Genomic DNA, 27,122 nt, shown 5'->3' with positions numbered 1-27,122 from the left:
CGCCTTCCCCGGCCCCACCTCTCCTGGAGGTGGCTGGTCCTTACAGCGGGGGCCGCGGGGGGGCGGGGAGAACTGGGGGAGGGTGACGGGGAGGATCGGGGGAGGGTGGTCTCGAACCTGCTGCTGCCCCCACCCCCAGGCCCGGGTGCATGACCGCTTCCCCTTGGGGCCGCCAGGGGGCACTGTTTCCCGCGAGCCCCGGCGCGCGCAGGCGCACAAAGAAGCGCCGGCAGGGAGCGCCTGGGCGGACGCCGGTTGCCCGGCGCCCCGCGGTCATCGATGCCTCGGCGCTTGAGGCGTCGGCCTGGCTCTACCATAGAGACGCGGAGCGGCGGCCGGAGCGGCGGAAGCGGAAGCGGGTCGGCGCATCGCAGCGGGCGGAGGCGCCGCGGTGAGTCCCGGTCCCGCGTCGCCCGCCCCGCGCCCCGCCGCCGGGGCCCGTGCTGGCCGCGGCTTTTTCTCGCCCTCTCCGGCCTGGTCCGTCCCGCCCCGGCCGTCCCCGCCCCGCGCCCCGCACCCCGCGCCCGCCCCGCACCGCGCGCCCGCGCCCCGCACCCCCGCCCCGCGCCCCGCACCGCGCGCCCCGCGCCCCGCGGCCGGGACCCCGCACCCCCGCCCCGCACCCCGCGCCCCCGCCCCGCACCCCGCGCCCCCGCCCCGCGCCCCCGCCCCGCACCCCGCGCCCCCGCCCCGCGCCCCGCACCCCGCGCCCGCACCGCGCGCCCCCGCGCCCCGCACCCCGCGCCCCGCACCCGCACCCCGCGCCCGCACCCCGCGCCCCGCACCCGCACCCCGCGCCCGCACCGCGCGCCCCGCGCCCCGCACCCGCACCCCGCGCCCCGCACCCGCACCCGCGCCCCGCACCCGCGCCCCGCACCCCCGCGCCCGCGCCCCGCACCCCGCGCCCCGCGCCCGCACCGCGCGCCCGCACCCCCGCGCCCGCGCCCCGCACCCCGCGCCCCGCGCCCGCACCGCGCGCCCCGCACCCGCACCCCGCGTCCCGCGCCCCGCACCCCCGCGCCCGCGCCCCGCACCGCGCGCCCGCACCGCGCGCCCGCACCGCGCGCCCGCGCCCCGCGCCCCGCCCTCCCGCGCCCTCGCGGCCGGGACCCGCGCGCCGCCACCGGCCTGCCCGCGCCCGCGCTCCCGGCGAGTCGGCGCGCCGCCCCGCTTCCCGGCGAGGCTGTCCCTGGAGCGTGGTCAGGAGCCCTGGGGTGGCCAGGTCAGCGCCGGCGCCGCCCGCTTGCGCTCCCCGAGCCCGACCCGGACGACTCCCGGGGCGCGGGGCGGCCAGCGGGGGCGGAGGCCAGGCCCACGCCGGACCCCCCTTCGGAGGCCCGAGGGTCGGCGGGGCCGGGCTGTCCGGGAGCCCGCGGCCGGCCCGCGGTGGGGTTGCCATGGGGCAGCGGGAAGGGTAGCCGCGGCCTGTGGGCCTCCCGGGGCTCAGAGCGGCCGCTGGTGGTTTCAGGGCCGCCCGGGCAGAATGTCACGATGGCCGAGGGGGGCTCGCCCCTGCTCCCCGACAGCCTCATCTACCAGATCTTCCTGAGCCTGAGCCCCGCCGACGTGCTGGCCGCCGGCCTGGTGTGCCGCCAGTGGCAGGCCGTGTCCCGCGACGAGTTCCTGTGGAGGGAGCAGTTTTACCGCTACTACCAGGTGGCCCGGGACGTGCCCCGCCACCCAGGTGCGCCTGACCCGGCCCCAGCCCCTGGCCTCGCAGGAGGCAAGGGCTGACCCCAGCCCAGTGCCACAGGGCAGCACGGCCCGCTGCCCCGCTCACCCCTCAGCCTAAGCGGGGCCCCGGCTTGTGACCCTGAGGCTCTGCCTCACCTGTGGGTTCCTGCAGGTGGGGAGGGGATGACCCCAACGGAAGGCTGATGGGTACCTAGCGGGATCCAGAAGCACCAGGGCCTTGGTTCCGGGGGCTGGACGGGAGGGAGGGCTGGGCTGGGCACTGATGCTGCCCCTCCCACAGCGGCCACGTCCTGGTATGAGGAGTTCCAGCGGCTCTACGACATGGTGCCCTGTGTGGAGGTGCAGACGCTCAAGGAGCACACCGACCAGGTCCTGCACCTCAGCTTCTCACACTCGGGGTACCAGTTTGCTTCCTGCTCCAAGGACTGCACTGTAAAGGTAAGGGTATCCCACCCAGGTACCCCAGCTTGGACAGGCCAGAGATGAGCGAGCCACAAGCTCTGTGTCAGTGACAGGGCCCGGTGGGCAGACCCTGCAGCTGGGGCCTGGCCAGGCGCTCAGCAGCCGGCTTCCCTGGCACAGATCTGGAGCAACGACCTGACCATTTCACTGCTGCACAGTGCAGACATGAGGCCCTACAACTGGAGCTACACCCAGTTCTCCCAGTTCAACCAGGACGACTCGCTGCTGCTTGCCTCAGGGGTGTTTTTGGGGCCCCACAACTCCTCCTCGGGCGAGATCGCAGTCATTAGCCTAGGTGAGCCTGGGCCTCGGGCTGGGCAGCCCGACGGGGCCCTTCCGGCAGCCTGCCCAGCCCTGGCCTCCCCCCAGACTCCTTCGCCCTGCTGTCCCGTGTGCGCAACAAGCCCTACGATGTGTTTGGCTGCTGGCTCACGGAAACCAGCCTGATCTCGGGAAATCTGCACCGCATTGGAGACATCACCTCCTGCTCCGTGCTGTGGCTCAACAATGCCTTCCAGGTCAGGGCATGGAGACGATGGGACAGGGAGGGAGGGGGAGAGGCAGAGGGGCAGGGCGGGGACGGACTAGCCGAGCCCGCCCGTCCTGGGCCTACTGGCATGTACTCTGCCCAGGACGTGGAGTCCGAGAACGTCAATGTGGTGAAGCGACTCTTCAAGATCCAGAATCTCAACGCTAGCACCATCCGCACAGTGATGGTGGCTGACTGCAGCCGTTTTGACAGCCCTGACCTCCTGCTGGATGCAGGTGACCGGGCTGCACCTTGCTGCCGCGTCTTTGACCTGGGCGGGGACAGTGAGGAAGCAGCGGCTGAGCCGACTTTGCGTGCTCCTGGCCGTGCCAAGGAGGGCTTGCGTCATGCGCTAGACGGCATGCTGGACGGGGCCCCGCAGCTGTCGGAGCGCATGCTGGAGACCAGGGTGGCAGAGCTGCTAGCCCAGGGCCGCACCAAGCCCCCCGAGCCCAGCGCTGCGGACGCCAGGAACAAGTACCTCATCTTCACTACCGGCTGCCTCACCTACTCACCACACCAGATCGGTAATGTGGCGTGGGACCCCCCCCCCATTCCCCGCAGCTCTTGGCCGGGCTGGAGTCCATGGGCAGTGTGGACTGTCCACTTGCCCCCAGGAGGTGGCCCTGGCCATGGAGCACTCGGCTGTGGTGCCGGCAGGCTGGGGGCCAGTAAGTGACCGGCTGACCACCTGCGGTTCAGGCCAGGCCCCCATGCAGAGGTGCAGTGAGCGCCTGGGGAGTCCTCGGGACCTGGTCCTGGCAGTGACACTCCAGCGGCCTCTCACCCTGGCCTTCCCAGGAATCAAGCAGATCCTGCCCCACCAAATGACCACGGCAGGGCCAGTGCTGGGCGAAGGCCGGGGTTCCGACGCCTTCTTCGACGCCCTGGACCACGTCATTGATGTGCGTGGGCACATCATCGGCATGGGCCTGTCCCCAGACAACAGGTAGCTGGTGTCCCCAGACGCAGGTGGGCTGGTGTCTTGGGCGCAGCACACCCACGTGCCGCCGTGCCCTTGCTCAGGTACCTGTATGTGAACAGCCGCGCCTGGCCCCCTGGCTCAGTGGTGGCTGACCCCATGCAGCCACCGCCCATTGCGGAGGAGATCGACCTGCTGGTGTTTGATCTGAAGACCATGCGGGAGGTGAAGCGGGCTCTGCGGGCACATCGTGCCTACACCCCCAACGACGAGTGCTTCTTCATTTTCCTGGACGTCAGCAGGGACTTCGTGGCCAGGTGTGGGCTTGGGCAGGCCTTCGGGGCTGGGTAGAGTGGGGGGGGGGAGAGGGAGAGTCAGAGGGTGCCGTCCAGGGTTGAGTAGACTGGCAGGGGTAGCAGGTTCACCCCACCGTGGTCCTGCAGTGGAGCTGAGGATCGGCATGGCTACATCTGGGATCGCCACTACAACATCTGCCTGGCCAAGCTGCGGCATGAGGACGTGGTCAACTCAGTGGCCTTCAGCCCCCAGGAGCAGGAGCTTCTGCTGACGGCCAGCGACGACGCCACCATCAAAGCCTGGCGCTCGCCACGCACCGTGCGCATCTTCCATGCGCCCCGCCCACGCCCGCGCCCCTTCTTCTCCTGGTTCACCGGTCATAGGCGCTGAAGACGCCTCGGGAGGCGGAGAAGCTCACGGCAGACACACCTTAGAAGGGTCGGTCAGACCCCAGCACTAGCACACGCCACCTGCTCACTCAGCCGGCAGGCTCAGCACGGGGGCAGCCAGGATGGACAGCACCAGAGAACCCATGGTGGCCACTTGGCCAGAGCGGCTGCAAAGGACCCTGGAGGCCCTGCTTCTTCCCCACCCCTTTCCCCGGGCCAGAAGCGCACAGCCTAAGCTGACCTCCGCCTGAGCGTCTACTGTTGGCTGCAGGTGCCCCACGTCGGGCTCTGATCTGTGCACCCGTGGGGGGCGGGGGTCCCTGTGTGCCGCAGACACCCTGCCTCCGGGGCCTGGCCTGTGCACCGGTGAGGGAGGCCCCATGCGCTGCGAGTGTGCTCCTCACCTGGTTGAGGCCCTGAATAAACAGTTGGTGACAGCCCACCGCACCCAGTGTGTCCGCAGAGGCCCGGGCGTCCCTGGCTCCCACCGCCCTGCTGACGTGCTGGTCTCCGGGCCTAGGCACAGTGCGGGGCAGGGGGGGATACCGGCCCAGGCAGGCACCTCCGACCTCAGGGATGCCTGCTGGCACACGCGCCTGAGCACGTGGCTACGGGGAAGGGGAGGGGCGCTGCCTGGCCCCACGCTGGAAGGGCGCAGCTGATGCAGGGAGAAACTCCGGGCCGGGGCTGCGGCTGGGCGGAGCTTGGTGGGCTGGTACAGGCAGGGGAAGTCGAGGCTGAAGGAAAGCAGCTCTCACTAGACCACCGGCCTCTGGGATGTTCTGGAAGCCCACCTTGCCAGCTTTGTCAGCGTGGGTCCTTTGGTAACGGCGGGAGAAGCTTCCGGCTCAGCGTCTGGCCCTGGCTGACAGTGGACAGCAGGCTGGGTGCAGTCAGCACCGGAGCTCACGTCGCACTTCTGAGACCCACAAGGCCACACAGGAGGGCAGTCAGCAGCAGGGCATGTCCGGGGCAGGGGCAGGGGCAGAGGCTGTCTTGGGCCTTCCCAGCGTGCGGGCCCTGCTGAGTGCAGAAGGGTGGGAGTGGGGAGTGGGGCCCCACGGAGAACACATCCATCCACCTGGGCCACAACCCGGGCACGGGAGGACAGGTGAACCACAACGCCGCCAGACACTTAGGAGAGCGAGAGAGGAAACGGCTCTGCAAGGGCTGGGCTTCGGCTCAGTGGCAGAGCTGCCCCCGAGTGCCCCAAGCCCTGGGCTCCGACCCCCGCACTGCCAACAGGACCGTGACCAGCACGCAGGAGCCCCAAGCCAGGGACCTAGGCCCAAAGGAAGCTTCTCCACATAAAGCAGCATGAGTTCAACAAGTGCAAATGCGCTGCCCCAGAGGTGGCACTGTGTGAGCAGCTTCCTGGGAAAGACGGATGTGCCTGACGAGTCCTAGCTGCTTTGGAGGTTGGGGGGCGGGGGGGGAACCGCTGGGATGGCTTTACCCAGTATGGCTGTGAGGATTCTGGTCCCAAATAAGGCCATGTCCTGAGGCCCCGGAGGCCAGGCTTCAACAACATCATCTTGGGGAAAAAAGCTCATCCTCTAAGTGAATGTCACCGTGTGCAGAGCATTCCGACCCAGCATTCCCAGCTCAGCTGCTTCCCACGTGCAGAGCAAGCGTCGAGGCTCACTACGGCTTGGGTCAGAGCTGGCCCTGGCCTCAGTCTGCACTGCTGCCATAACACCATTAAGTTTTTCTCGGACTCTGGACTGCACCCGGGATGGAAACGCTGCAGACAGGGCACTTCCGGCCCCGTGAGGGGCTGGGCCCTAAGGATCCAACCACCCTGAACGTCCTCGCTCCGCGGTGTCGGGACAGACGTTTGGAGACATATTTGGTCTTCTGCTGCTCTGAGCACTCTCGACTGGGTAATTTACGATGGTTGGAAGTGTGCTGGCTCTTGGCTGCGGAGGCTGGAAATCCAAACCCGTGGTGCTGGCAGGTGGTAAGAGCCCGGCTGGCTCACTGCGGGGGGAGGGGGGGAGGGGAACGGGACACAGGACATAGAACTCATCCTCCACCCGCGGGCGGCACCCCAGGACCGGCCCAGAAACCCTTCATGTCCGGGCCTCATCCCTACAACCCTTGCACCCATTTCACACCCAGAGCCCCAGCCCTTCGCTCCTTCCAACGTCACTCACAGTGCCAAGGTCAGAACTGGGTCTGGCTGGGACGCCGGGGCCATTCCATCCCAGACGGAGAAGACGGGCGAGACGAAGAGGAACAGCTCCCCAGTCCAAACTCTGACAGGGCAAGCCCTGCTGCGTCCTGCAGCTAGGGAGTAAGCTTTAACTCCACGTTCTTCTGGACGAGGCCGCAGCGGCCACTCACAGCCTTGCTGGACTCGGGTGGGTTGGGTGTGCAGCCCTCCTGGGCTGGTGCGCACAGGTGGGTGAAGGAGGGCTCTGCTCACACTGCCCTTGCCTCTGCCACGGCCCCACCCACAACACCTGCCACAACTCCATTGCCGGTCACAGACTCCACCATCCGGCGAGGTTGCTCCAGCCCAGCTCCCACGCCCTGCGCAGCAAGAGCTAGTGCCGAGCTGGGCACGGTGGCTCACGCCTGTCATCCCAGCTACTCAGGAGGCTGAGATCAGAGGATCACAGTTCAAAGCCAGCCCCGAAGGACGTCCGAGACTTACCTCCAATGAACCACCAGAAAACCAGAAGTGGCGCTGTGGCTCAAGTGGTAGAGTGCCTGCCTTTTCAGCCTGCCAGCTGAAGAGCTGAGGGACAGCGCCCAAGCCCTGAGTTCAAGCCCCATGACCAAACAATAAACAAGAACTAGTGCCTGGTGGACGCCAGGGCTTTCTCAAAGGGGCAGGGCCAGCCCCCTCCGCCTTGCTGTGCCGTGGCCTGGGTGCTCTGGGACGCAGAGCTTGCAAGCGCCTCAGCTGCAAACCCCCGCTCTCCAGGCCTCCCCTGTGCTGTCCACAGCAGACACCTGAGATGTGCCCTGGCAATGTCCTACCTTCTCTACCACACAGCAGCAGACTGAGGGTCTTCTATGAACCTTTCTAATGATAAATCCTGTGCTTAAGTAATTCCCTATGCTCCCATTTTGCTATATATGCAGGTAAAAGAAACCATCCAGTACCCAGAGTGCTTTGCTGCTGATTCTTTCCCTCCCATACAGATGTTGGGCATGTGCACAGCTGCATGGTGCCAGCCCTCTGTGACAGGACTGCCTCCCCTGCCCCATTTCTAGCACCTTGCTGCTTCCATTACTGACCTGAGTAGCCCCACCACAGTCTTGCTCACGGCTACTTGACCACTGCCAAGAACATCTGTCTGGACGTCCCCATGGCTCTTTCCAGATTCTCCCAACTCCGTCCGTTGCCCAGATCCAAAGCCACATCCCAGTGGTAAGGAGCTTGTTACACCAACCGGCTCGCTCCTGCCGTCAGCTCTGTCAGACAGCAGTGTCCCTCTTTCCACCAGGGCTTGTCCTGAGACCACAGGCGATAAATACCATGTTCTGTTCACAAATACTCAGATGCTGCACCTTTGCCCATCACTCTCTGGTAGATCAGTTGTCTCTGCACCAGGACGGCAGATTCTGGGCCCATTTTTGGTAAAATAAAGATGAGAGGAGTACAAACCCCCATGGCGTATGATAGCTGAGGAGAAGAGCACTGTGGCTCATGCCTGGAACCCTGGCAACTTTGGAGGATGGTAAGACGGTGGTTGGAGCCAGGTGCCAGTGGCTCACACCTGTAATCCTAGCTACACAGGAGGCCGAGATCTGAGGATCACGGTTCAAAGCCAGGGCAGGAAAGTCTGTGAGACACCTCCAATTAACCACCAGAATAGTGGAAGTAGAGTTGTGACTCAAAGTGACAGAGTGCTGGCCTTCCACAAAAAGCTTAGGGACAGCACCCAGACCCTGAGTTCAAGCCCTGCGACCATGCACGCACACACACGCACACACACACACACATGCACGCACGCACACACAGACTGTTGGAGGCCAACCCAGGCAGGCATACGTTCAAGGCCCCTTCCCCCAGCAGCTGGGCATGCCACACTAAGCTACAAGGCAGGCCAGACAGGAGGATGCAGGGAGGTTCCAGGCCAGCCTGGTAGGTGTCTGGGAGACTCAACAGAAGTTGGGTATGCCTGTCATCGAGCTGTGATGAGAAGCCTAAAATAGCAGATCAAAGCCTAGGTACACCTGGGGAAAGTCAAAACCCAATCTCAAAAGTGACTGGTGCAACCAAGGACTGGAGGTGTGGCTCAGTGACGGAGTACCTGCCTGGCGGGCAGGAGCCCTGAGCTCCGTGACCGAGTGCCTGCCTGGCAAGCACGAGGCCCTGAGTTCAAACCCCATGCTGGCCTGCCTGAGGAGGCCAGTGGGCACAGCATCTACAGTGCAGCCTATCCAGCCGGGGTGCAGACTCACATATCTGGTGCCGCAGACAGAAGGTGGTAAAGGGCAGTGAGGAATTTTATCATGCTGCTCAGAAAGGTACAGTTTGAACATTCGACTTTTGTTGTTGTTGTTGGTCGTGGGGCTTGAACTCTGGGCCTGAGCGCTGTCCCTCAGCTCTTCAGCTCAAGGCGAGTGCTCTACCACTTGAGCTACAGCGCCACTTCCGGTTTTCTGGTGGTTTATTGGAGATAGGAGTCTCATGGTCACTCCTGCCCGGGCTGGCTTTGAACCGCGATCCTCAGATCTCAGCCTCCTGAGTAGCTAGGATTACAGGCGTGAGCCACCAGCGCCCGGCTTTCTAGCGTTTTCTACTTCGTGTTTCTAGACATCAGTTAAATGAGGATAATAGCCTCTAGCCAGGGAAACCACAAGTAAGAAGGGACTAGGGAACAAAAAGACAACTGCAGACACACCCACGTGAGAAACACAGGAGCGAGGCCCTCGAGAAAATGCTGTGGAGCCCAGCACGCTATGAAAGCGGCAGCCGCCATGGCTGAGTGGGGCCCACTCCAGAAACGCAAGGCTGGCTCCTCTCTACAGACCAACTACTGTGGTTAGCACAGAAGATGTCACGTGACACAGAAAGGCAGTTAACAAAACCAGTGATGATGGAAACCCCTCAGAAAGCAAGGCGAAGGGAACTGGCTCAGCCTGGCAGTGGCATCAAAACAGAGCAACAAAAGGCCCAGTGACATCACACTGAACAGCGGGAACCCTGGAAGCGCCCGAGCGGCCCTGCCCAGGATGACTGGGCCAGGGGAACAGGGTGTGCAGAAAGTCCAGGGGGGAAAAGCAAAACAAGCTCTCATGGCTGTTTTCATTCATATGCAGCAAACCTCCTACCCCGGAGCTAGAGACCAGCACGCCACACACAGGCCTACGTAGAGAAGCACCAAGAGGTCTAGCGGGGTGGGAAGGGCAAGCTGGCACACGGGCTGAGGGCAGGCCTACGTAGAGAAGCACCAAGAGGTCTAGCGGGGTGGGAAGGGCAAGCTGGCACACGGGCTGAGGGCTTAGCGTAACACTAAGAGAGGGCTTGATGCAGTCCCAGCGAAAGGCCCAACAGGAACTTTGTTCTTCAGGACTTGGGTGTGAACTCGGGGGGCAGGTGCTCTTCTGCTTGAGCCACACCTCCAGCCCCTTTGGCTCTGGTTACTCTGTTGTGTGCGCACAAGTGCACAGTTGTGGATTTTGAACTCCAGGCCTGATGTTGTCCCTGAGCTTTCTGCACTCAAAGGTAGCACTCTACCACTTTGAGCCACAGCGCCACCTCCGGTTTTCTGGGGGGTTAGTTGGAGATAAAAGTCTCATACTTCTTGCCAGGCCTGGCTTCATACTTTGATCCTCTGATCTCAGCCTCCTGAGTAGCTAGGATTATAGGCGTGAGCCACAGCACCTGGCTTTGGGGTACTTTTTGCATCGGGCCCCATTTTCTGCCTAGACTACCCTGGATCATGATCCTATCTGTAGTTCCTACTGTGGCTGTCAATACCCAGCTGACGGAGAACAGCAGACTTTTTGCCAGGCTCATCTCAAAATGTGACTCTCCTGATCTCGGCCTACCAAGTGGCTGGCATTACAGGAGGGAACCACTGTATAGAAAAATAGATATAGGTAAGATGATTCTAAGAATTGTATGTTTTCACAGAGGAACAAATAATAGCTAAAGCAGTTTTGAAACTTAAAAATAAAGTTGGAGGAACCTGAGTTACTATAACCATGGTATCTGGACAGGGCGATATGGGGTTGGAGGTGTGGCTCAACTGGTAGAGCACTAGCGGATAAGCAAAGGCATTAAGTACCCAAATTCAGTCCCAGCCTCAGACTGCAAAAGAGGCAAGTAGTGGGCTGGGCATGATGTCTTATGACTACAATCCCAGTTGTGTGGCCTACACCAGTGCCAGTGGCTCACACCTATAATCCCGGCTACTCAGGACGCTGAGATCTGAGGATCTCAATTTGAAGCCAACCTGGGCAGGAAAGTCCGTGTATTTCCAATTAACCACCAAAAAGTAAGAAGCAGAGCTATGGCTCAAGTGGCAGAGCTCTAGTCTTGAGCAGAACAGCTCAGAGACAGTGTGCAGGCTCTGAGTTCAAGCCCAGGACTGGCGCGCGCACACGCACCCACACCCACACCCACCCACACACACCCACGCACACTCCCCCACCCACACACCCACACGCACACACCCACACACCCACACGCACACCCACACACCCACACCCCCAAACACACACGCACGCGCGCACACACACCCACACACACGCACCCACACACGCACACACCCACGCACACGCACACACCCACGCACACCCACGCACACACACACGCACACACCCACACCCACACACCCCTACCCACACACCCCCACACCCCCACACCCCCACCCACACACCCCCACGCACACACCCACACACACCCACACGCACACACCCACCCACACCCACACACCCACACTCACACCCACACCTACACACCCACCCACACACCCACACGCACACCCACCCACACCCACGCACACACCCACACCCACCCACACGCACACGCACACCCACACCCCCAAACACGCACGCGCGCACACACACCCACACACACGCACACGCACACACGCACCCACACACGCACACACCCACACACACACACCCACGCACACACACACACACCCACGCACACCCACGCACACACCCACACCCACACACCCCCACCCCCACCCCCCCAAACCCCCACACCCCCACCCCCACACCCCCACGCACACACCCCCACGCACACCCACACGCACACACCCACACCCACACACCCACACTCACACCCACACCTACACACCCACCCACACACCCACACCCACACGCACACCCACCCACCCACACCCCCACGCACACCCCCACGCACACCCACACGCACACCCACATACCCACCCACACCCACCCACACACCCACACCCACACACCCACCCACACCCACACCCACCCACACACACCCACGCACACACCCACACGCACACCCACCCACACCCACACACCCACGCACACCCACACGCACACCCATACCCACACCCACACACCCACACACCCACACTCACACACACCCACACCTACACACCCACCCATACCCACACACACCCACCCACGCACACACCCACACCCACCCACACGCACACCCACCCACCCACACGCACACCCACACACCCACGCACACCCACACAGCACACCCACCCACCCACGCACACACACACGCACACACACCCACACACACGCGTGCGTGCACACACGCACATGCACCCACCCACCCCCCCACACACGCACACACCCACACCCACACACACACGCACACCCACACCCACACACGTACACACACGCACACACCCACACACATGCACACGCACGTTAAGACCAACCCTGCAAGACCTTATCTTTTAAATAAATACATAATTAAAATCAAATGGGTTCGCTGCAGTGCACGGCGGCCCCGGAGGTTTGAAGCCAGAGCAAGACCAGCTTAGCAACGCCGTGCCATGCTTCTATTGGAAGAAAATGTCTGAGACACAAAGCGACAGAGTGCTGAAGGGCATTTTTTTCTCAAGACAAACACCACCAGGAGGCAGAGCAGAGGATCTGTGAGCAAAGATCACCACACACTGGCCCTGCCACGGATGCTTGAAAATGACCAGTGTTCCAAGTATGACAGAACTGAACTTCTGAGCGGTGAGGTGCGGGAGAGCAGATGGTGGGTGCTGACGGAGTGCAGGCCCTGCAGCAGGGAGTCTGGCAAGTGTCCAGAGAGACCGAGGCTCACCAGGGAGACGTCTGGCCTCGGACACAGTCCTGCGTGCCTCCCCGGGGCGGGGGTTACAGGTGTGCACCACCACACCTAGCTGAACTTGACAATTTCTAGAAAACAAAACGCACAACCAGCAGCTCTGCTCCCAGGGAGTGAGTCCTGGGAGCCATGGAGCACATGCCCAGCGTCTCCACAGCGCAGTGGTGGAGACAGCACCAATGTCCACCAGGAGGCAAACCAGTCAGCAAATGAGTTCCCCACACATGCAGTGCTGCCTAGCCGCTCAAGACAAGTCCTGCCGGGCACGGGTGCTCATGCCGTTGGAAGCCAGTCCAGACAGACAAACCAGAAAGATATCTTATTTCCAACTATTAGCAAAATGCCAACTGGAGGTGTGGCACAGGGGTAGGGCACTGGCTGAGAGGGAAAAAGCCACGCCAGCCAAGGCTGGTGCCTCACACCAGTAATCGAGGCTGAGACCTCAAAACTGCAGTTCGAAGCCAGTCCAGACACACAAACTTGAGACTCTTTTCTTCAACTGACCAGTACAAAGCCAGAGTGGAGGTGAGGATTAAGTGGTAGAGTGCTAGCCTTTATCAAAAAAGCTAAGCAAGAATGTGAGGCCCTGAGTTCAAGCCCCAGTACCAGCACATGCATACATACACACAATCTGATCTATGCTATCATGCTGATGAAGCTTGAAGCCCAAGTGAGTGACACAGGTATCCAGATACTTGTTCCCGGCTGTCCGGAAGAGCGATGGGACAGGGGCTGACATGTCCTAAAACCCGAGTGCCAGTGCCAGTCTGTGAGATCTGGAAACTTGCAGGTGTCCGTGCACGTAACGCCCCCTGGGGCGCAGCCTGCACGTCCCCTGGGACGCCCCCCCAGGAGTGCCGGTGCAGATGCCGCTTCCCGGGGCCTGCTCTTCACGTGGCACTGGGGCCGGGGCCCTCGCCCACTTTGCAGCATATTCTCTTGACCTGGGTCCCTGCAGGTGCCAGGGCGTGGGGCGCCTGCCTACCAGCAGTGCCGGCTGCAAGGGACTCCATCCGCGGTGGCTGTCCCTGACCGCATTCCTGTGAGCGAGCGACAAGTTTCAGTTCCACTTTTGATTTCTTCTGGTGCTGGGGATTGAACCAAGGGCCCAAGTGTGTGCTCTACCACTGAGCTGCCTACCCTCTGAAGATGATGTCTGATCTACCAGCTTCAAGCCAGGCACTGATAGCTCACGCCTGTAATACTAGCGACTCAGGAGGCTGAGACCCGAGGATCATGGTTTGAATCCAGCCTGGGAAAGACAGTGTCAGAGACTCTCTTCTCTCCAATTAACCAGCAAAAAGCAGAAGTAGATCTGTGATTCAAGTGATAGAGTGCTAGCCTTATGCAAAAAAAAACTAAGCAAGAGTGCAAGGCCCTAAATTCAAACCCCAGTTTTGGCATAAATAAATTCCCAAACTCAGAAACCCACCATATGGAAAACCAAAATTTAAGAGTGTTAACTGGCCACATCCTAACTTTAGAACCTTTCTACAACACAGAGTTCACAAAGCCAACCCAGTACAAGTGTGAAGGGGTGAGCGAAACCCAGCATCACAGCTGAAGACAGCAGGGGAGATCCAAAATGAGCAACAAACACGGCAGACCGCCAGCACCCCAAGCAGCGACCACGCACACCCAGGGCCTGCCGGACACAGCCCAACAGAGACGGCCAAGGACAGCCGCGAGGGCCGGCACAGCCTGGCACGGGCCAGCACCTCCCATCCCAGCGGGCCAGCAGGCCAGGGAGGCCTGGAGAACTTGAAGACTGTTTTCAGGAGAAAGATGATGTCTCCTCCGTCAGTATGCCCGCAGCAGTGAAGTCCACTGGGAGCCCAGCACACGGGGTGAGTGGTCGGTCAACTGCCCGCCATTCTGCGTGCGCCTGCTACACATTGACACCCCCCCCCCAAGTTTACCCCCAGGCAGAACAGGGCTGCGGCAGTCCTGCGTGGGGACGGTCTTGCTCTTCTTTCCATCAGGTGACCTCTGAAGATGCCTGAGCGGCCAGTAAGTGGGAGGCCCGGCTTCCTCCCGGTCCTTCCTGCCAGGGCCCCGGGCCGCCCCTGCACGCACTCAGGGCACAGGCCTTGCTCACCCTGAGCACACTGCAGTGTGTCCCGGCTGCTCCCACAGGTGCCTGGGGCACTCACGGGGACAGGACAGAGAGGTCCCGGGGGTGGAGGAGGGCAGGGGGCTGCCGTGGCCCAGGTGGGAGCCACCTGTGGCCTGGTGTCAGGCAGACGCCACACTCAAGACAGCGAGGTGGTTTAATGATTTCTCCTCAGCCTGACAGTGAGGCTGAGCAAGCCCTGGGCTGGCCACAGGCTGGCCAGAGGCTCAGCCCGTGAGCACTGGGTTTCAGCACCCTTCTTTCTAGGGCCATACTCTGCAGGCACAGGCCCTTCTCCCCAGCAGCACCCACTACCATCCCACGGTCTCCGAGAGGGGAGCAGGGCCCCCCTTCTGGCTGCCCTCCGCCCTCCCTGCACAGAGGCCGGCGAGGGGAGCGGCGAGAGGCCTGTGCGGGACCTTCTCCAGGGCCCCCACGGTCTCTGCCGGCTGGGAACCTGCTGGCGGCTCCTTCCGCGTGTCAGGGCGCTTGGTCACAGGCCGAGGCCTCCTGGCGCCTTGTCCAGCAGGGTCTTGCCCGTGCGGGCTCCAGCTGCGCAGCTGTTTCTGGCTGGGGTGGTCAAAGCCCTGTCAAGTCCACGATGGCTTTGATGAAGACGGCGTCATCGCGTACGTAGGAGTTCTTGGCCTCCATCTTGGACACGGGGCAGAAGAGGGGGCAGCCGCTGGCAATGTTCATGTCCCCAACGGGCCGCTGGAAGGAGGACGAGGTCACATCAGGTCTGAAGGCGTCGATCACGTGCTCCCGGTTGTCCTGATCCAGCAGCATCAGCGTCACCTGTGAGGAGGGGACCCGGGAGGGGCTGCGCCTGAGCCACCGGAGCGCCGCGGGCAGCCCCTCCGCGGCTCTCTCCCGAACCTCAGGCCGCGGGCAGCCCCTCCGCGGCTCTCTCCCGAACCTCAGGCCGCGGGCAGCCCCTCCGCGGCTCTCTCCCGAACCTCAGGCCGTGGGCAGCCCCTCTGTGGCCCTCTCCCGAACCTCAGGCCGCGGGCAGCCCCTGGCAGGCGGCCACAGGCCCCCGCCGCATCTGGGCACACCAGCCACTCTGTCTCATCTGATGGGCACCGCCTGCCAATGGGCACCCAGAACCCCTGCTAGAACTCAGCTCTGCTGCCTGAGTGCAGGGTCCATCTATGGACACCTTTCTCACTAGGTCCTGAGGCGTGGTCAGCCCAGCCCGGGCCCCGAGCCTTCTGTCCTCTGCCAACTGCTTTTTCTCCTCCGCCAGCAGCCGGGCCATAGCTGGCACGGGGTGAGGAAGGCAGGGAAGGGGCCGTCCTCCCAACCTGGACTGGGAGCTCCAAGTCCTCAGCCACGGCAGACCCCGGTTTTCAGCTCTCGGTTGCCCCTGCCGAGCCTGCAGCTGGGGACTGTTCTGGCGCTCATGTCCCAGTGGGTCCGTGAGCCAGCTCCCACTGGAGCACCCGTGCCGCAGCACCGCTGTCCGACACGCCGGGCACACCCGGGCCTGGACAGGCCGAGCCCACACCCCGGCCTGCCAGCTCTCACACCTTCTGGTTGAAGGGCCACCGGAGGAGGGCGTCGTTGGGGCCTTTCATCACCACAAAGAAGAGGGAGAGGTGCGTGCCGCGCCCCGTGCCGTCCCCGTTTAGGTACACTCGCAGACACATCTTGTAGCCGTACTTGCTCGTGTAGAAGGCTGGGGACGTGCGAGGGAAGGTAAAGGCCAGGCAGGGTGCGGGGGTCTGCCACGCGAGGAGACTAGGGAAGACCCCCCGACGCCTCAGCCTCCGCCCAGAGACGCTCCCCAGGAACGCGCACTCGAGGGCTTGCCAGACAGACGCACCCAAGCGTCCGGAACAAACGAGGGAGCGGGGAAAGGAGTCTGACCCAGCCCAGCGGCAAGGGCCTGGCGCTGCAGTGAGCGGCCTCTGCAGACAGAAGGGAGGGGGCGGGGGGGAGGGGCCCGCAGGCCCCCAGAGGAGCCGGGATAAGAGAAGAGGCCAGGCCGCTGTTGGCAGCAGACGCCAGCTCAGCCTGCTCAGCTCAGCCCCCAGCACCGTAAAGCTGACACCTCGCTGGGCACCAGTTCACGCCTGACATCCTAGCTACTCAGGAGGCTGAGATCTGAGGATCGTGGTTTAGAGCCAGCCTGGACAGCAAAGTCCATGAGACTCTTATCCCCAATGAACCACAAGAAAACCAGAAGTGGCGCTGTGGCTCAAGTGGTAGAGCACTTGCTTGAGCTGAAGAGTGCAGGGACAGCGCCCAGGCCCAGAGTTCAAGCCCCATGACCAACCAAAAAATACCCAAAAAACAAAAAAACCAAAAATCTGGCATCTAAGAGCAACGGCTGTGCTGGTCCACCCCTACCACCCACTCTACTGCCACGCACACACCCCGCTCCTCCCCAAGCCAATGAAGATACTCTGTAACCCAGCCTGCCACCTACCAGTTTCTTGTGTCCAATCCTACCTGCCCGAGAGGTCATACATTACCCAACTCACCTCAGAGAGGCAGATGCTTTGTGCCCGCCGTCAGGAAACACGCCCGCCCTGGTCTGGGAGCCACCCCATGCGGGCCCTGGGTGGAAAGCATGCTGCAGGCAGGCGAGAAGCTCTGTGGGTACCTGGGGAGAAGATGGCAGGCGTGCGGCCGGCTACGGCTTCCTGGCGCTTCCTGGCAAAGTCGGAGATCTTCCAGATGAAGACCCCGTCATAGGTGGACGCCTCCAACTCCAGGACCTTCTGCTCCAGGTCAGCCATGGCCAAGTCCTTGAGGCCGATGCTCCTCTCCAGCTGCTGGACCTGGGGGGCAAGACCACTCTGCTCTTACAGGGTGCTCGTGCCCACCCCATGCTGTGGATCCTGAGCCCACACCCTACTGGCCAGTCTCCAGAGGCTGCCCATTTCCAGTGCCTCCTGAGGCGTCCCTGGGTTCAGCCCCCAGGTAAGGTGCGTGCTGCAGGTCCGCATAGACCCTAGGAAACACGGGCCCAGAAGCTGCATTGTGCCAGGCGCACGTCACAGGCCAGCGGGAAGAGGTGTCAGCCCCGGCCCTGGTGACGCCCAGGGGTGTCTTAGAGCACAGGCCTCAGGGACACAGTGGCCAGAGCCTTCAAGGGCGTGGACAGGGCCAGCTTCATCCACGGGTGCGGACCTTGCTTGTCAGGGCTTCAATCTTGTCCTGGTCTAGCCGGTGCTGTCGGCTACAGGCCTCCGTGGTCATGGCCACCCTCTCCACTTCCCGGTTTAAGACACAGACGATGTTCTCGAAGGTGGCTATCTTCCGCTCCAGGGCCTGGCACCGCTGCAGCATCTCTGGCTCGAGCTGGCTGGGCACCCCCGGGGGCGCCCGCGCCTCCAGCAGTGAGCTGAGCAGCAGTGCCAAGTGCTCTTGCAGCCGCTGTGTCTCGTGTTCCTGCAGGTCCTCAGCCTCCGCCTGCAAACAAACGGCAAGAGCGAGACGCTGGTACACGCAGCACAGCGCTGGTACACGCAGCACAGCGCTGGTTCACGCAGCACAGCGCTGGTTCACGCAGCACATGCTGGCCCAGATGCCGACAGTCCAGGGTCTTATACACCAAGGGACAAGGAGCACCAGGATGCAGGAGCACCGGGCGACAGTGCGGCCTGTTATTCTTCCTGTCTACATGACAGTGTTCAATCTGCCACTGTCTTTTTAAAAGACTCCTGTATAACTTCCTTACTTTATAATTTATTTTATTTTTGCTGGTATTTAGGTCTAGGACTCAGTCTAACATCTGAGCCACATCTTCACTTCTGGCTTTCTGGTGGTTAACTATAGATAAAGAGTCCCACAGGAAGTGGCGCTGTGGCTCAAGTGGTAGAGCGTTTGCCTACAGCTGAAGAGCTAAGGGACAGCGCCCAGGCCCAGAGTTCAAGACCCATGACCAAAAACAAACAAACAAACAAAAAGGCTGGGAAGGTGGCTCAGTGGTACAGTGCTTGCCTTGCATACATGAAGCCCTGGGTTCAATTCCTCAGTACCACATAAGCAGAAAAAAAGCTAGAAGTGGCTCTGTGGCTCAAGTGGTAGAGCACTTGTCTTGAGCTGAAGAGCTGAGGGACAGCGCCCAGGCCCAGAATTCAGCCCACAAAAAACAAAACAAAAAAACCCCTCAATCCTCAGCTCTCAGCCCACTGAGAAGGCTTACAGCAAAGGCACCAGCAGTTGGCTTAAAGGACCACCTCCGTCTGGGCAGGAGGACAGCATGCAGCTGTTGGGACTGTGATGAGCAAGACACAACAGGAAAGAGAGGCCACCAGCCCACGGAGTCTACCCGGCCACAGAACCCACAGAGCCACAGAGCCCACAGAGCCACAGAATCCACAGAGCCCACCCAACCACAGAACCTACAGAGCCCACCCAGCCAGAGCCCACAGAGCCACAGAACCCACAGAGCCCACCCAACCACAGAACCTACAGAGCCACAGAACACACAGAGTCAGAGCCCCAGAGCCCACAGAGCCTACCCAACCACAGAACCCACAGAGCCAGAGCCCATGGAGCCACAGAGCCTACCCAGCCCCAGAGCCCACCCAGCCCACGGAGCCCCTAACTCACCACCTCGGAGCAGCCTACGGCGTGGAATCTGCAGGGGACGGGGCACTTGCCACATGTCCTGATGTGGTCCTGGAGCTGGCGGGGAGGAAGATGGGCGTGAGGGCGGGCGTCGGCCAGGCCCCTTCCCACCCCACCCATGGACCAGGTTGGAGTTCACACAAGAGATGCTGGCCTCGTGGAGACAGGCCTCCTCACTCCCAGAGGATAGAACCACTTGCCGCCCGTGTCGTTGGCAGTGGGGTGGTTAAGTGAGGCGGTAAGGGTGCAGGCGCCAGCTCAGGGTGACAGGGTGTCCGTGCCAACTGAAAGCGTCATCCTGGCACCTCGGTCTCAAGAACGTGGTCAGGCCCCAAAGCCTGGCAGGTTCTCAAGCAAGAAGTTCACGGAGAGGGGTCAGCCCAGTAGGAATCAAGCACCTCCCTGCACCCAGGCAGCCTGGCAGACACAGGAGGCTGCAGGGCCAGTGCACACACACAGGCAGCGTCAGCCAGGGAAGCAAGGACAGAACAAGTCCTCAACACTGGCCCTTCTCCCCCAGCCCAGCAGGCCAAGGTCACAAGTGGTCAGGTCCACACTGTGAGGAAGTGAGCCATGACTACCGGGCAGCCTCGGGGGGACGGGCCCACACTCCAGACCCAACGCAGGCATGGGGCACAGGGCCGCCAGCACAGACAACCAGCCGCCACTCCACTCCGCAGAGAGCACATGGCCACGCGCCGGTGCAGAGGGCACCTGGCACGGACGGCAGCTCGTCCCCAGCAAGGACATGGCCGTCAGGGAGCACGGCCTGGACCCGACTCCTGCGACGGGAGAGGAAAGCCCCGCCCCTCCGCCAACTGCGCAGTGACCCCAACCTGAGCGGAAGCCAGGCAAGGAGGCAGCCCGTGCTGAAGGCTCAGCCTGCTGTCATTTGAGCACAAGCCCCCCCCCCGCAGCGTCACCCTGACCCCAACGTCCAGAGCAGTATGGAGCCGCCTGCCCCTTCAGCCCCCCAGCCCAGGGGCACGCTCTTGCGTGCAGTCCCGCACCGCTCCTCCAGGGGGCAGCACAGGCCCTGTCCAGGCAGGGCCAGATTCCACAGAACGACGATGCGATGCGTTGCTGCAACACTCTCAGCTCAAGATCAGTAACAACGCGTTTAATTTAACTTTCAGGATGATCACATGTTGGGGTGGAGCTGTTCCTGTGTGCATAAGGCCCTGGGTTTCCACGAGTATGGCCACACTACCAGGCACGTCACGTCTACCCTGCCTGCGGCCCAGCGGCAGGGAGCCTCTGCTGCATGCTGCTGCCCTCTGGGCACAAGGTCACAACCCACTCCTAGCCCCAGACTCCACCACCAGCACGCCCAGCACCCAGTCTTCAGAGACAGGAAGGGCCGCCTTACCTCAGCCCGAGGGACCCTCTTCCCGCAGCCGTCGCAGGCCAGTGGGAACTCAGGGCAGACGTCACGATGTGCCTAAAAGAGACACTGTCAGAACACAAGGCAGGGCGCCAGCTGCGGCCCAGGGCAGGGGAGGCAGGGACGCACGGGGCTGACACCCCAGGGCAGCTGGTACACTTGTGGCCCCTGCCAGTGCTCTCTGGAGAACACGGGGTGGCCACCTGCAGGCCCCAGAGCTTCAGACCTGATGGCTTCCTTCCTCATCCACCACAGGGCACACAGGACAGAGCCGTTGCAGAAGACTGAAGAAGGGAGCGCCACCACGCTGCCACCCCTGACTGGAGCAAGGGGTTCACGCGGAGAGGGACAATGGCTGTGCTAAGCAGGGCAAGACTGCTGACAGCTACCCTAGGCACGCACACAGGCTGCACGGGGCGTGGACACGAGCTCCGGCTCCACCGTGCGCTGTGCAGCACCTGAGCCATGACGGGCGCTGGTCTGTGCACGTGACGGAGAAGCACCCTGAGGATACCTAGGGGAGTCGGCAAGGGCAGCAGGCAGCAAGCCCCAGGGAGAGCGCCACCCCTGGGGAGCATCGCAGACCGGGTGACCCCAGAGACACATCAGTGAACACAGAGAGGGAGCCTGTCTTCAGTAAATCCCAGCGTCACTCTATGAGCAGGAAGGCATAAGCAGACCACAGGAGGCGTAAGACAGGAAGTGATGCACAAGCTCTTACTGTTACTTGTTGCTACGGCTGGGCTTAGTGTCCCTCAAAGGCCCGTGTGAGAAAGGCTTAGTCACCCATGGTGAGGGTCACGGAGTCTTTGGGGGGCAGTGCCCGGGGGGAGGGCTCTAGGTTTCGAGGGGGTGGCCCTGAGAGCACCATGGACCTCACTTCCCTCTCCTCTCTCTCGCTCTTCTCAGACATAAGGTGAGCTAACGTGAACTTGTCTCCAGGGCTATCTATCTCGGGTGCTTGGTGTAGGAGGTGAGTATCTATCTCAGATGCTTGGTGTAGGAGGTGAGTATCTATCTCAGAGGCTTGGTGTAGGAGGTGAGTATCTCTCTCAGGTACTTGGTGTAGGAGGTGAGTATCTATCTCAGGTGCTTGGTACAGGAGGTGAGTATCTATCTCAGAGGCTTGGTGTAGGAGGTATCTATCTCAGGTGCTTGGTGTAGGAGGTGAGTATCTATCTCAGGTGCTTGGTGTAGGAGGTGAGTATCTATCTCAGGTGCTTGGTGTAGGAGGTGAGTATCTATCTCAGGTGCTTGGTGTAGGAGGTGAGTATCTCTCTCAGGTGCTTGGTGTAGGAGGTGAGTATCTATCTCGGGTGCTTGGTGTAGGAGGTGAGTATCTATCTCAGAGGCTTGGTGTAGGAGGTGAGTATCTATCTCAGAGGCTTGGTATAGGAGGTGAGTATCTATCTCAGGTGCTTGGTATAGGAGGTGAGTATCTATCTCAGGTGCTTGGTGTAGGAGGTGAGTATCTATCTCAGAGGCTTGGTATAGGAGGTGAGTATCTATCTCAGGTGCTTGGTATAGGAGGTGAGTATCTATCTCAGGTGCTTGGTGTAGGAGGTGAGTATCTCTCTCAGGTGCTTGGTGTAGGAGGTGAGTATCTATCTCGGGTGCTTGGTGTAGGAGGTGAGTATCTATCTCAGAGGCTTGGTGTAGGAGGTGAGTATCTATCTCAGAGGCTTGGTATAGGAGGTGAGTATCTCTCTCAGGTGCTTGGTGTAGGAGGTGAGTATCTATCTCAGAGGCTTGGTATAGGAGGTGAGTATCTATCTCAGGTGCTTGGTATAGGAGGTGAGTATCTATCTCAGGTGCTTGGTGTAGGAGGTGAGTATCTATCTCAGAGGCTTGGTATAGGAGGTGAGTATCTATCTCAGGTGCTTGGTATAGGAGGTGAGTATCTATCTCAGGTGCTTGGTGTAGGAGGTGAGTATCTCTCTCAGGTGCTTGGTGTAGGAGGTGAGTATCTATCTCGGGTGCTTGGTGTAGGAGGTGAGTATCTATCTCAGAGGCTTGGTGTAGGAGGTGAGTATCTATCTCAGAGGCTTGGTATAGGAGGTGAGTATCTCTCTCAGGTGCTTGGTGTAGGAGGTGAGTATCTATCTCAGAGGCTTGGTGTAGGAGGTGAGTATCTATCTCAGGTGCTTGGTATAGGAGGTGAGTATCTATCTCAGGTGCTTGGTATAGGAGGTGAGTATCTATCTCAGGTGCTTGGTGTAGGAGGTGAGTATCTATCTCAGAGGCTTGGTGTAGGAGGTGAGTATCTCAGAGGCTTGGTGTAGGAGGTGAGTATCTATCTCAGGTGCTTGGTGTAGGAGGTGAGTATCTATCTCAGGTGCTTGGTGTAGGAGGTGAGTATCTATCTCAGGTGCTTGGTGTAGGAGGTGAGTATCTCAGAGGCTTGGTGTAGGAGGTGAGTATCTATCTCAGGTGCTTGGTGTAGGAGGTGAGTATCTATCTCAGGTACTTGGTGTAGGAGGTGAGTATCTATCTCAGGTGCTTGGTATAGGAGGTGAGTATCTATCTCAGGTGCTTGGTGTAGGAGGTGAGTATCTATCTCAGGTGCTTGGTGTAGGAGGTGAGTATCTATCTCAGGTGTTTGGTGTAGGATGTGAGTATCTATCTCAGAGGCTTGGTGTAGGAGGTGAGTATCTATCTCAGGTGCTTGGTGTAGGAGGTGAGTATCTATCTCAGGTGCTTGGTGTAGGAGGTGAGTATCTATCTCAGGTGCTTGGTGTAGGAGGTGAGTATCTATCTCAGGTACTTGGTGTAGGAGGTGAGTATCTATCTCAGGTACTTGGTGTAGGAGGTGAGTATCTATCTCAGAGGCTTGGTGTAGGAGGTGAGTATCTATCTCAGGTGTTTGGTGTAGGAGGTGAGTATCTATCTCAGAGGCTTGGTGTAGGAGGTGAGTATCTATCTCAGGTGCTTGGTGTAGGAGGTGAGTATCTATCTCGGGTGCTTGGTGTAGGAGGTGAGTATCTATCTCGGGTGCTTGGTGTAGGAGGTGAGTATCTATCTCAGGTACTTGGTGTAGGAGGTGAGTATCTATCTCAGGTGCTTGGTGTAGGAGGTGAGTATCTATCTCGGGTGCTTGGTGTAGGAGGTGAGTATCTATCTCGGGTGCTTGGTGTAGGAGGTGAGTATCTATCTCAGGTACTTGGTGTAGGAGGTGAGTATCTATCTCAGGTGCTTGGTATAGGAGGTGAGTATCTATCTCAGGTGCTTGGTGTAGGAGGTGAGTATCTATCTCAGAGGCTTGGTGTAGGAGGTGAGTATCTATCTCAGAGGCTTGGTGTAGGAGGTGAGTATCTATCTCAGGTGTTTGGTGTAGGAGGTGAGTATCTATCTCAGAGGCTTGGTGTAGGAGGTGAGTATCTATCTCAGGTGCTTGGTGTAGGAGGTGAGTATCTATCTCGGGTGCTTGGTGTAGGAGGTGAGTATCTATCTCGGGTGCTTGGTGTAGGAGGTGAGTATCTATCTCAGGTACTTGGTGTAGGAGGTGAGTATCTATCTCAGGTGCTTGGTGTAGGAGGTGAGTATCTATCTCGGGTGCTTGGTGTAGGAGGTGAGTATCTATCTCGGGTGCTTGGTGTAGGAGGTGAGTATCTATCTCAGGTACTTGGTGTAGGAGGTGAGTATCTATCTCAGGTGCTTGGTATAGGAGGTGAGTATCTATCTCAGGTGCTTGGTGTAGGAGGTGAGTATCTATCTCAGGTGCTTGGTATAGGAGGTGAGTATCTATCTCAGGTGCTTGGTGTAGGAGGTGAGTATCTATCTCAGAGGCTTGGTGTAGGAGGTATCTATCTCAGGGCATGGTACAGCGATGGAAAGCTAGGAGTGGTCAGAAGCACTAACTCTGTGCCCTTTAGAAGTGAATAGATGCTGAGCTGTCCATGCCCACACCAGTTGCCCTCTTTGCCCACTGCCCACTCCAGCTGGGGCTTCCCAGGACCTTCCTCACTCACCATCTGCACGTGTAAACTTTTTTTTCTTTTTTTTTTTTTGCCAGTCATGGGGCCTGAACTCTGGGCCTGGGCGCTGTCCCTCAGCTCTTCAGCTCAAGGCCAGCACTCTACCACTGGAGCCAAGCACCACTTCCAGCCTTTTCTGCGTATGTGGTGCTGAGGAATGGAACCCAGGGCCTCATGCATGCAAGGCAAGCGCTCTACCACTGAGCCACCTTCCCAGCCCCACGTGTAAACTTCTCTAACCCGTGCTTTTGGTGGGCTTCTTGGTAGTTGCAGTTCACTAGGCATGTGGCCTTCCGCCTCAGCCACACCGGAGTCTTTTTTTGCTTTCATTGTTTTTCAGTCCCCCAACTTACACCTCCCACACAGCTGGACCGCTCAGTGTGTTCACTGCACCAAGCTGTTCAAACCAGCTTTCCACTGGCTAAGGGGAGGTCCTGATGACATTTTTGCCCTGGCTGGCCTCAACATGGGATCCTCCTGATCTCACCCTCTCAAGTAACTAGTATTAAAGGCATGGGCTGTTGTGTCCAGGTAATAAGACTTTTTAAAGTATTGGTCCTGGGGCCTAAACTTGGGGGGCCTAGGTGCTGTTCCTGGGTTTTACTGCTCAAATCTAGCACTCTACCACTTGAACCAAAGATCCACCTCTGGCTTTTTTTTGGTAGTTAAGGAGATAAAGAGTCTTCTGGACTTTCTTGCCTGGGCTGGCTTCAAAAACTGTGATCCTCCGATCTCAGCCTCCTGAGTAGCTGGGTGAGAGGCATGAGCCCCGGCTGGTGCTGCGTGACTTCGCGTGGTGAAAGGCTAGTCCCCCCCCCCGGCTCTGGGCAGGGCTCATGCTGCGGAGGGAGCAGGTGTGCGGGGCCAGGCGGCTCCCACCGCAGGCACGACACTCCAGCTCAGCGCCGTGGCGCGGCCTCCGCAGTGTACCTCCGTGCCGGCGTGGCTGCAGGGGGCCTGGCAGTGGGGGCAGCACAGGCGCCGCTCAGGGCACTCCTCCTCAGCATGGCGCTCCCTCTCGCACAGACGGACGAGGCCTTTGCAGGCGGGACACTCGGTCAGCAGGAACGGGCAGAGTCCTTCGTGGCAGCTCTGGCAGCAAAAGGAGGAGGCGTATGCAGTGCGCACGCAGATGCCATGGGCTCCTGCCACCTATACCGAGACCTCGCTCCACAGACAGATCAGAGGGGCAGACAGGGGAGTGGGTCCCCTCTTCTTGCTCTGACAGTGACTCTGCCTGCCCCAGACGAAGCCAAGGGACTATGCCATTGCAGCTGGTCTTGGAGTGGACACTGCCCCCAAGGCCGCCCTGCTTCCAAGCAGCTGAGCGCACGCCGTGTCGGAGCCCTCCACGCCAGCTCCCAACTGAGAACCCACGGCGTGCCCCCGCTGTGCGGAGGGTCCCGCCAGCCCTGCTGAGGAGCAGGGGTGTGGGAGGCAGAGACGATGGAAGTGGCTACCCTTGCTTCCAGCACCTGGAATCCTGGGCAGAGTCGCCCAGGAATCACAAGACATGGACGGCCAGGGTGCCCGCCAGGCCCGGAGAGCTGCTTACAAACACGGACAGGCAGCAAGGAGAGGCTGCCTGGAGCCCCCGGACCGCAAGCGGACAAGGACGAGGATGGGGCAGGCCGTGAGTGTTCACACGTCCGCCTCTCCATCCCACCAACGCGGGGAAGCCCTCGCGGGCCAGGAGACACAGCGCGGTGGACGTGAAACTATGCAGGAAAAGGCACCCAAAACATGACCCAAGGAAGGCAGGTACCCCAAGTTGCAGGTAAAGGCCAGGCAAAGTAGGCCCACAGAACATCTCAGGGAAATCCAGGGCAGCAGAAAGAAGGACACGGAGGGAAAGTGAGTGAACCCATCAGGACCCTGGAAGCCAGGTTCCCGAGCACTGCCCACCATGAGGGGTGTGGACAGAGAGCCCACAAGAACGAGTCCTTCAAGCCGGGCGCCGTGGCTCACACCCGTCAGCCTAGCTACTCAGGAGGCTGAGATCTGAGGAAAGAGTCCTTCAAGTCCTATCAGGCTGTGTGAAACAGACTGAGGCTGGAGAGCCACGGCAGTGACGAACAGAACGGGACGGCGGGCACCGGGAAGGTAGTGGCAGATTCTGGATGTGCTCAGAGAGCAGCAGGGAACTGCAGCCAGCGGAGGGCGCTGCACTGGCTGGCTGAACAGGAAGAAACCAGACAGCCCCAGAGGCCTTCTAGCCCAGCCACGGGGCCGAGGTCAGAAACCAACACAGCATGGGCTGGGAAGGTGGCTCAGTGGTAGAGCGCTTGCCTTGCATGTCTGAGGCCCTGGGTTCGATTCCTCAGCACCACATAAGCAAAAAGAAAAAAGCCGGAAGTGGCGCTGTGGCTCAAGTGGTAGAGCACTAGCCTTGAGCTGAAGAGCTGAGGGACAGCGCCCAGGCCAGAGTTCAGGCCCCACGACTGGACCCCCCCAAAAAAAAAGAAAAAAAGAAAAAGAAACCAACACAGCAAGAGGTGAGGGCC

At 60.6% G+C, this 27,122-nt stretch overlaps 3 protein-coding genes across 6 annotated transcripts in view; 2 read left to right on the top strand and 1 right to left on the bottom strand.

The window, feature by feature from the left end:
• Positions 1–270: 270 nt before the first annotated feature.
• On the top strand, positions 271–4,741 carry Fbxw5 (F-box and WD repeat domain containing 5). Of its 2 annotated transcripts, none has more exons than XM_042670241.1 (9): positions 271–391; positions 1,469–1,684; positions 1,976–2,133; positions 2,278–2,452; positions 2,527–2,675; positions 2,790–3,213; positions 3,488–3,635; positions 3,713–3,925; positions 4,052–4,741. In XM_042670241.1, exons 1-9 carry the CDS (start codon positions 280–282, stop codon positions 4,293–4,295), a joined length of 1,839 nt encoding a protein of 612 aa, XP_042526175.1. In that variant the 5' UTR covers positions 271–279; the 3' UTR covers positions 4,296–4,741. The 2 variants fall into 2 exon arrangements, with proteins under 2 accessions (XP_042526175.1, XP_042526176.1); XM_042670242.1 differs by lacking the exon at positions 271–391 and adding an exon at positions 1,180–1,222.
• A 9,248-nt stretch (positions 4,742–13,989) lies between these two features.
• The window catches only part of Traf2 (TNF receptor associated factor 2), a 31,835-nt gene continuing 18,702 nt past the window's right edge, over positions 13,990–27,122 (bottom strand). For both annotated transcript variants that reach the window (XM_042670245.1, XM_042670243.1), the window contains exons 5-11: positions 25,549–25,710; positions 20,630–20,701; positions 19,243–19,317; positions 17,815–18,096; positions 17,285–17,462; positions 16,206–16,354; positions 13,990–15,471 (exon numbers count right to left, since the gene is read on the bottom strand). In XM_042670245.1, coding sequence (XP_042526179.1) covers positions 15,253–15,471; positions 16,206–16,354; positions 17,285–17,462; positions 17,815–18,096; positions 19,243–19,317; positions 20,630–20,701; positions 25,549–25,710 — 1,137 coding nt within the window. In that variant the 3' untranslated portion in view covers positions 13,990–15,252. The remainder of the gene's footprint in view (positions 15,472–16,205; positions 16,355–17,284; positions 17,463–17,814; positions 18,097–19,242; positions 19,318–20,629; positions 20,702–25,548; positions 25,711–27,122) is intronic.
• On the top strand, positions 20,709–23,197 carry LOC122099717 (glycine-rich cell wall structural protein 1.8-like). 2 transcript variants are annotated; one of them, XM_042670253.1, is made up of 3 exons: positions 20,709–21,435; positions 21,554–21,716; positions 22,043–23,197. In XM_042670253.1, exons 2-3 carry the CDS (start codon positions 21,635–21,637, stop codon positions 22,924–22,926), a joined length of 966 nt encoding a protein of 321 aa, XP_042526187.1. In that variant the 5' UTR covers positions 20,709–21,435; positions 21,554–21,634; the 3' UTR covers positions 22,927–23,197. The 2 variants fall into 2 exon arrangements, with proteins under 2 accessions (XP_042526187.1, XP_042526186.1); XM_042670252.1 differs by having other exon boundaries at positions 20,709–21,716.

Source organism: Dipodomys spectabilis, unplaced genomic scaffold, assembly GCF_019054845.1.
Source record: "Dipodomys spectabilis isolate Male_0828 unplaced genomic scaffold, ASM1905484v1 ptg000530l, whole genome shotgun sequence".
Taxonomy (NCBI): Eukaryota; Metazoa; Chordata; class Mammalia; order Rodentia; family Heteromyidae; genus Dipodomys; species Dipodomys spectabilis.
This window is presented reverse-complemented; position numbering and strand designations above follow the sequence as displayed.

Bases quoted from the DNA above. Each gene is read 5' to 3' on its own strand.
- Fbxw5 (XM_042670241.1), top strand. From the start codon at position 280: ATGCCTCGGCGCTTGAGGCGTCGGCCTGGCTCTACCATAGAGACGCGG. The intron at 3,214-3,487 runs GTAATGTGGCGT...TGGCCTTCCCAG, and splicing joins CTACTCACCACACCAGATCG to GAATCAAGCAGATCCTGCCC. The intron at 3,636-3,712 runs GTAGCTGGTGTC...GCCCTTGCTCAG, and splicing joins GGCCTGTCCCCAGACAACAG to GTACCTGTATGTGAACAGCC.
- LOC122099717 (XM_042670253.1), top strand. From the start codon at position 21,635: ATGCTTGGTGTAGGAGGTGAGTATCTATCTCAGAGGCTTGGTGTAGGA. The intron at 21,717-22,042 runs GTGAGTATCTAT...TTGGTATAGGAG, and splicing joins TCAGGTACTTGGTGTAGGAG to GTGAGTATCTATCTCAGGTG.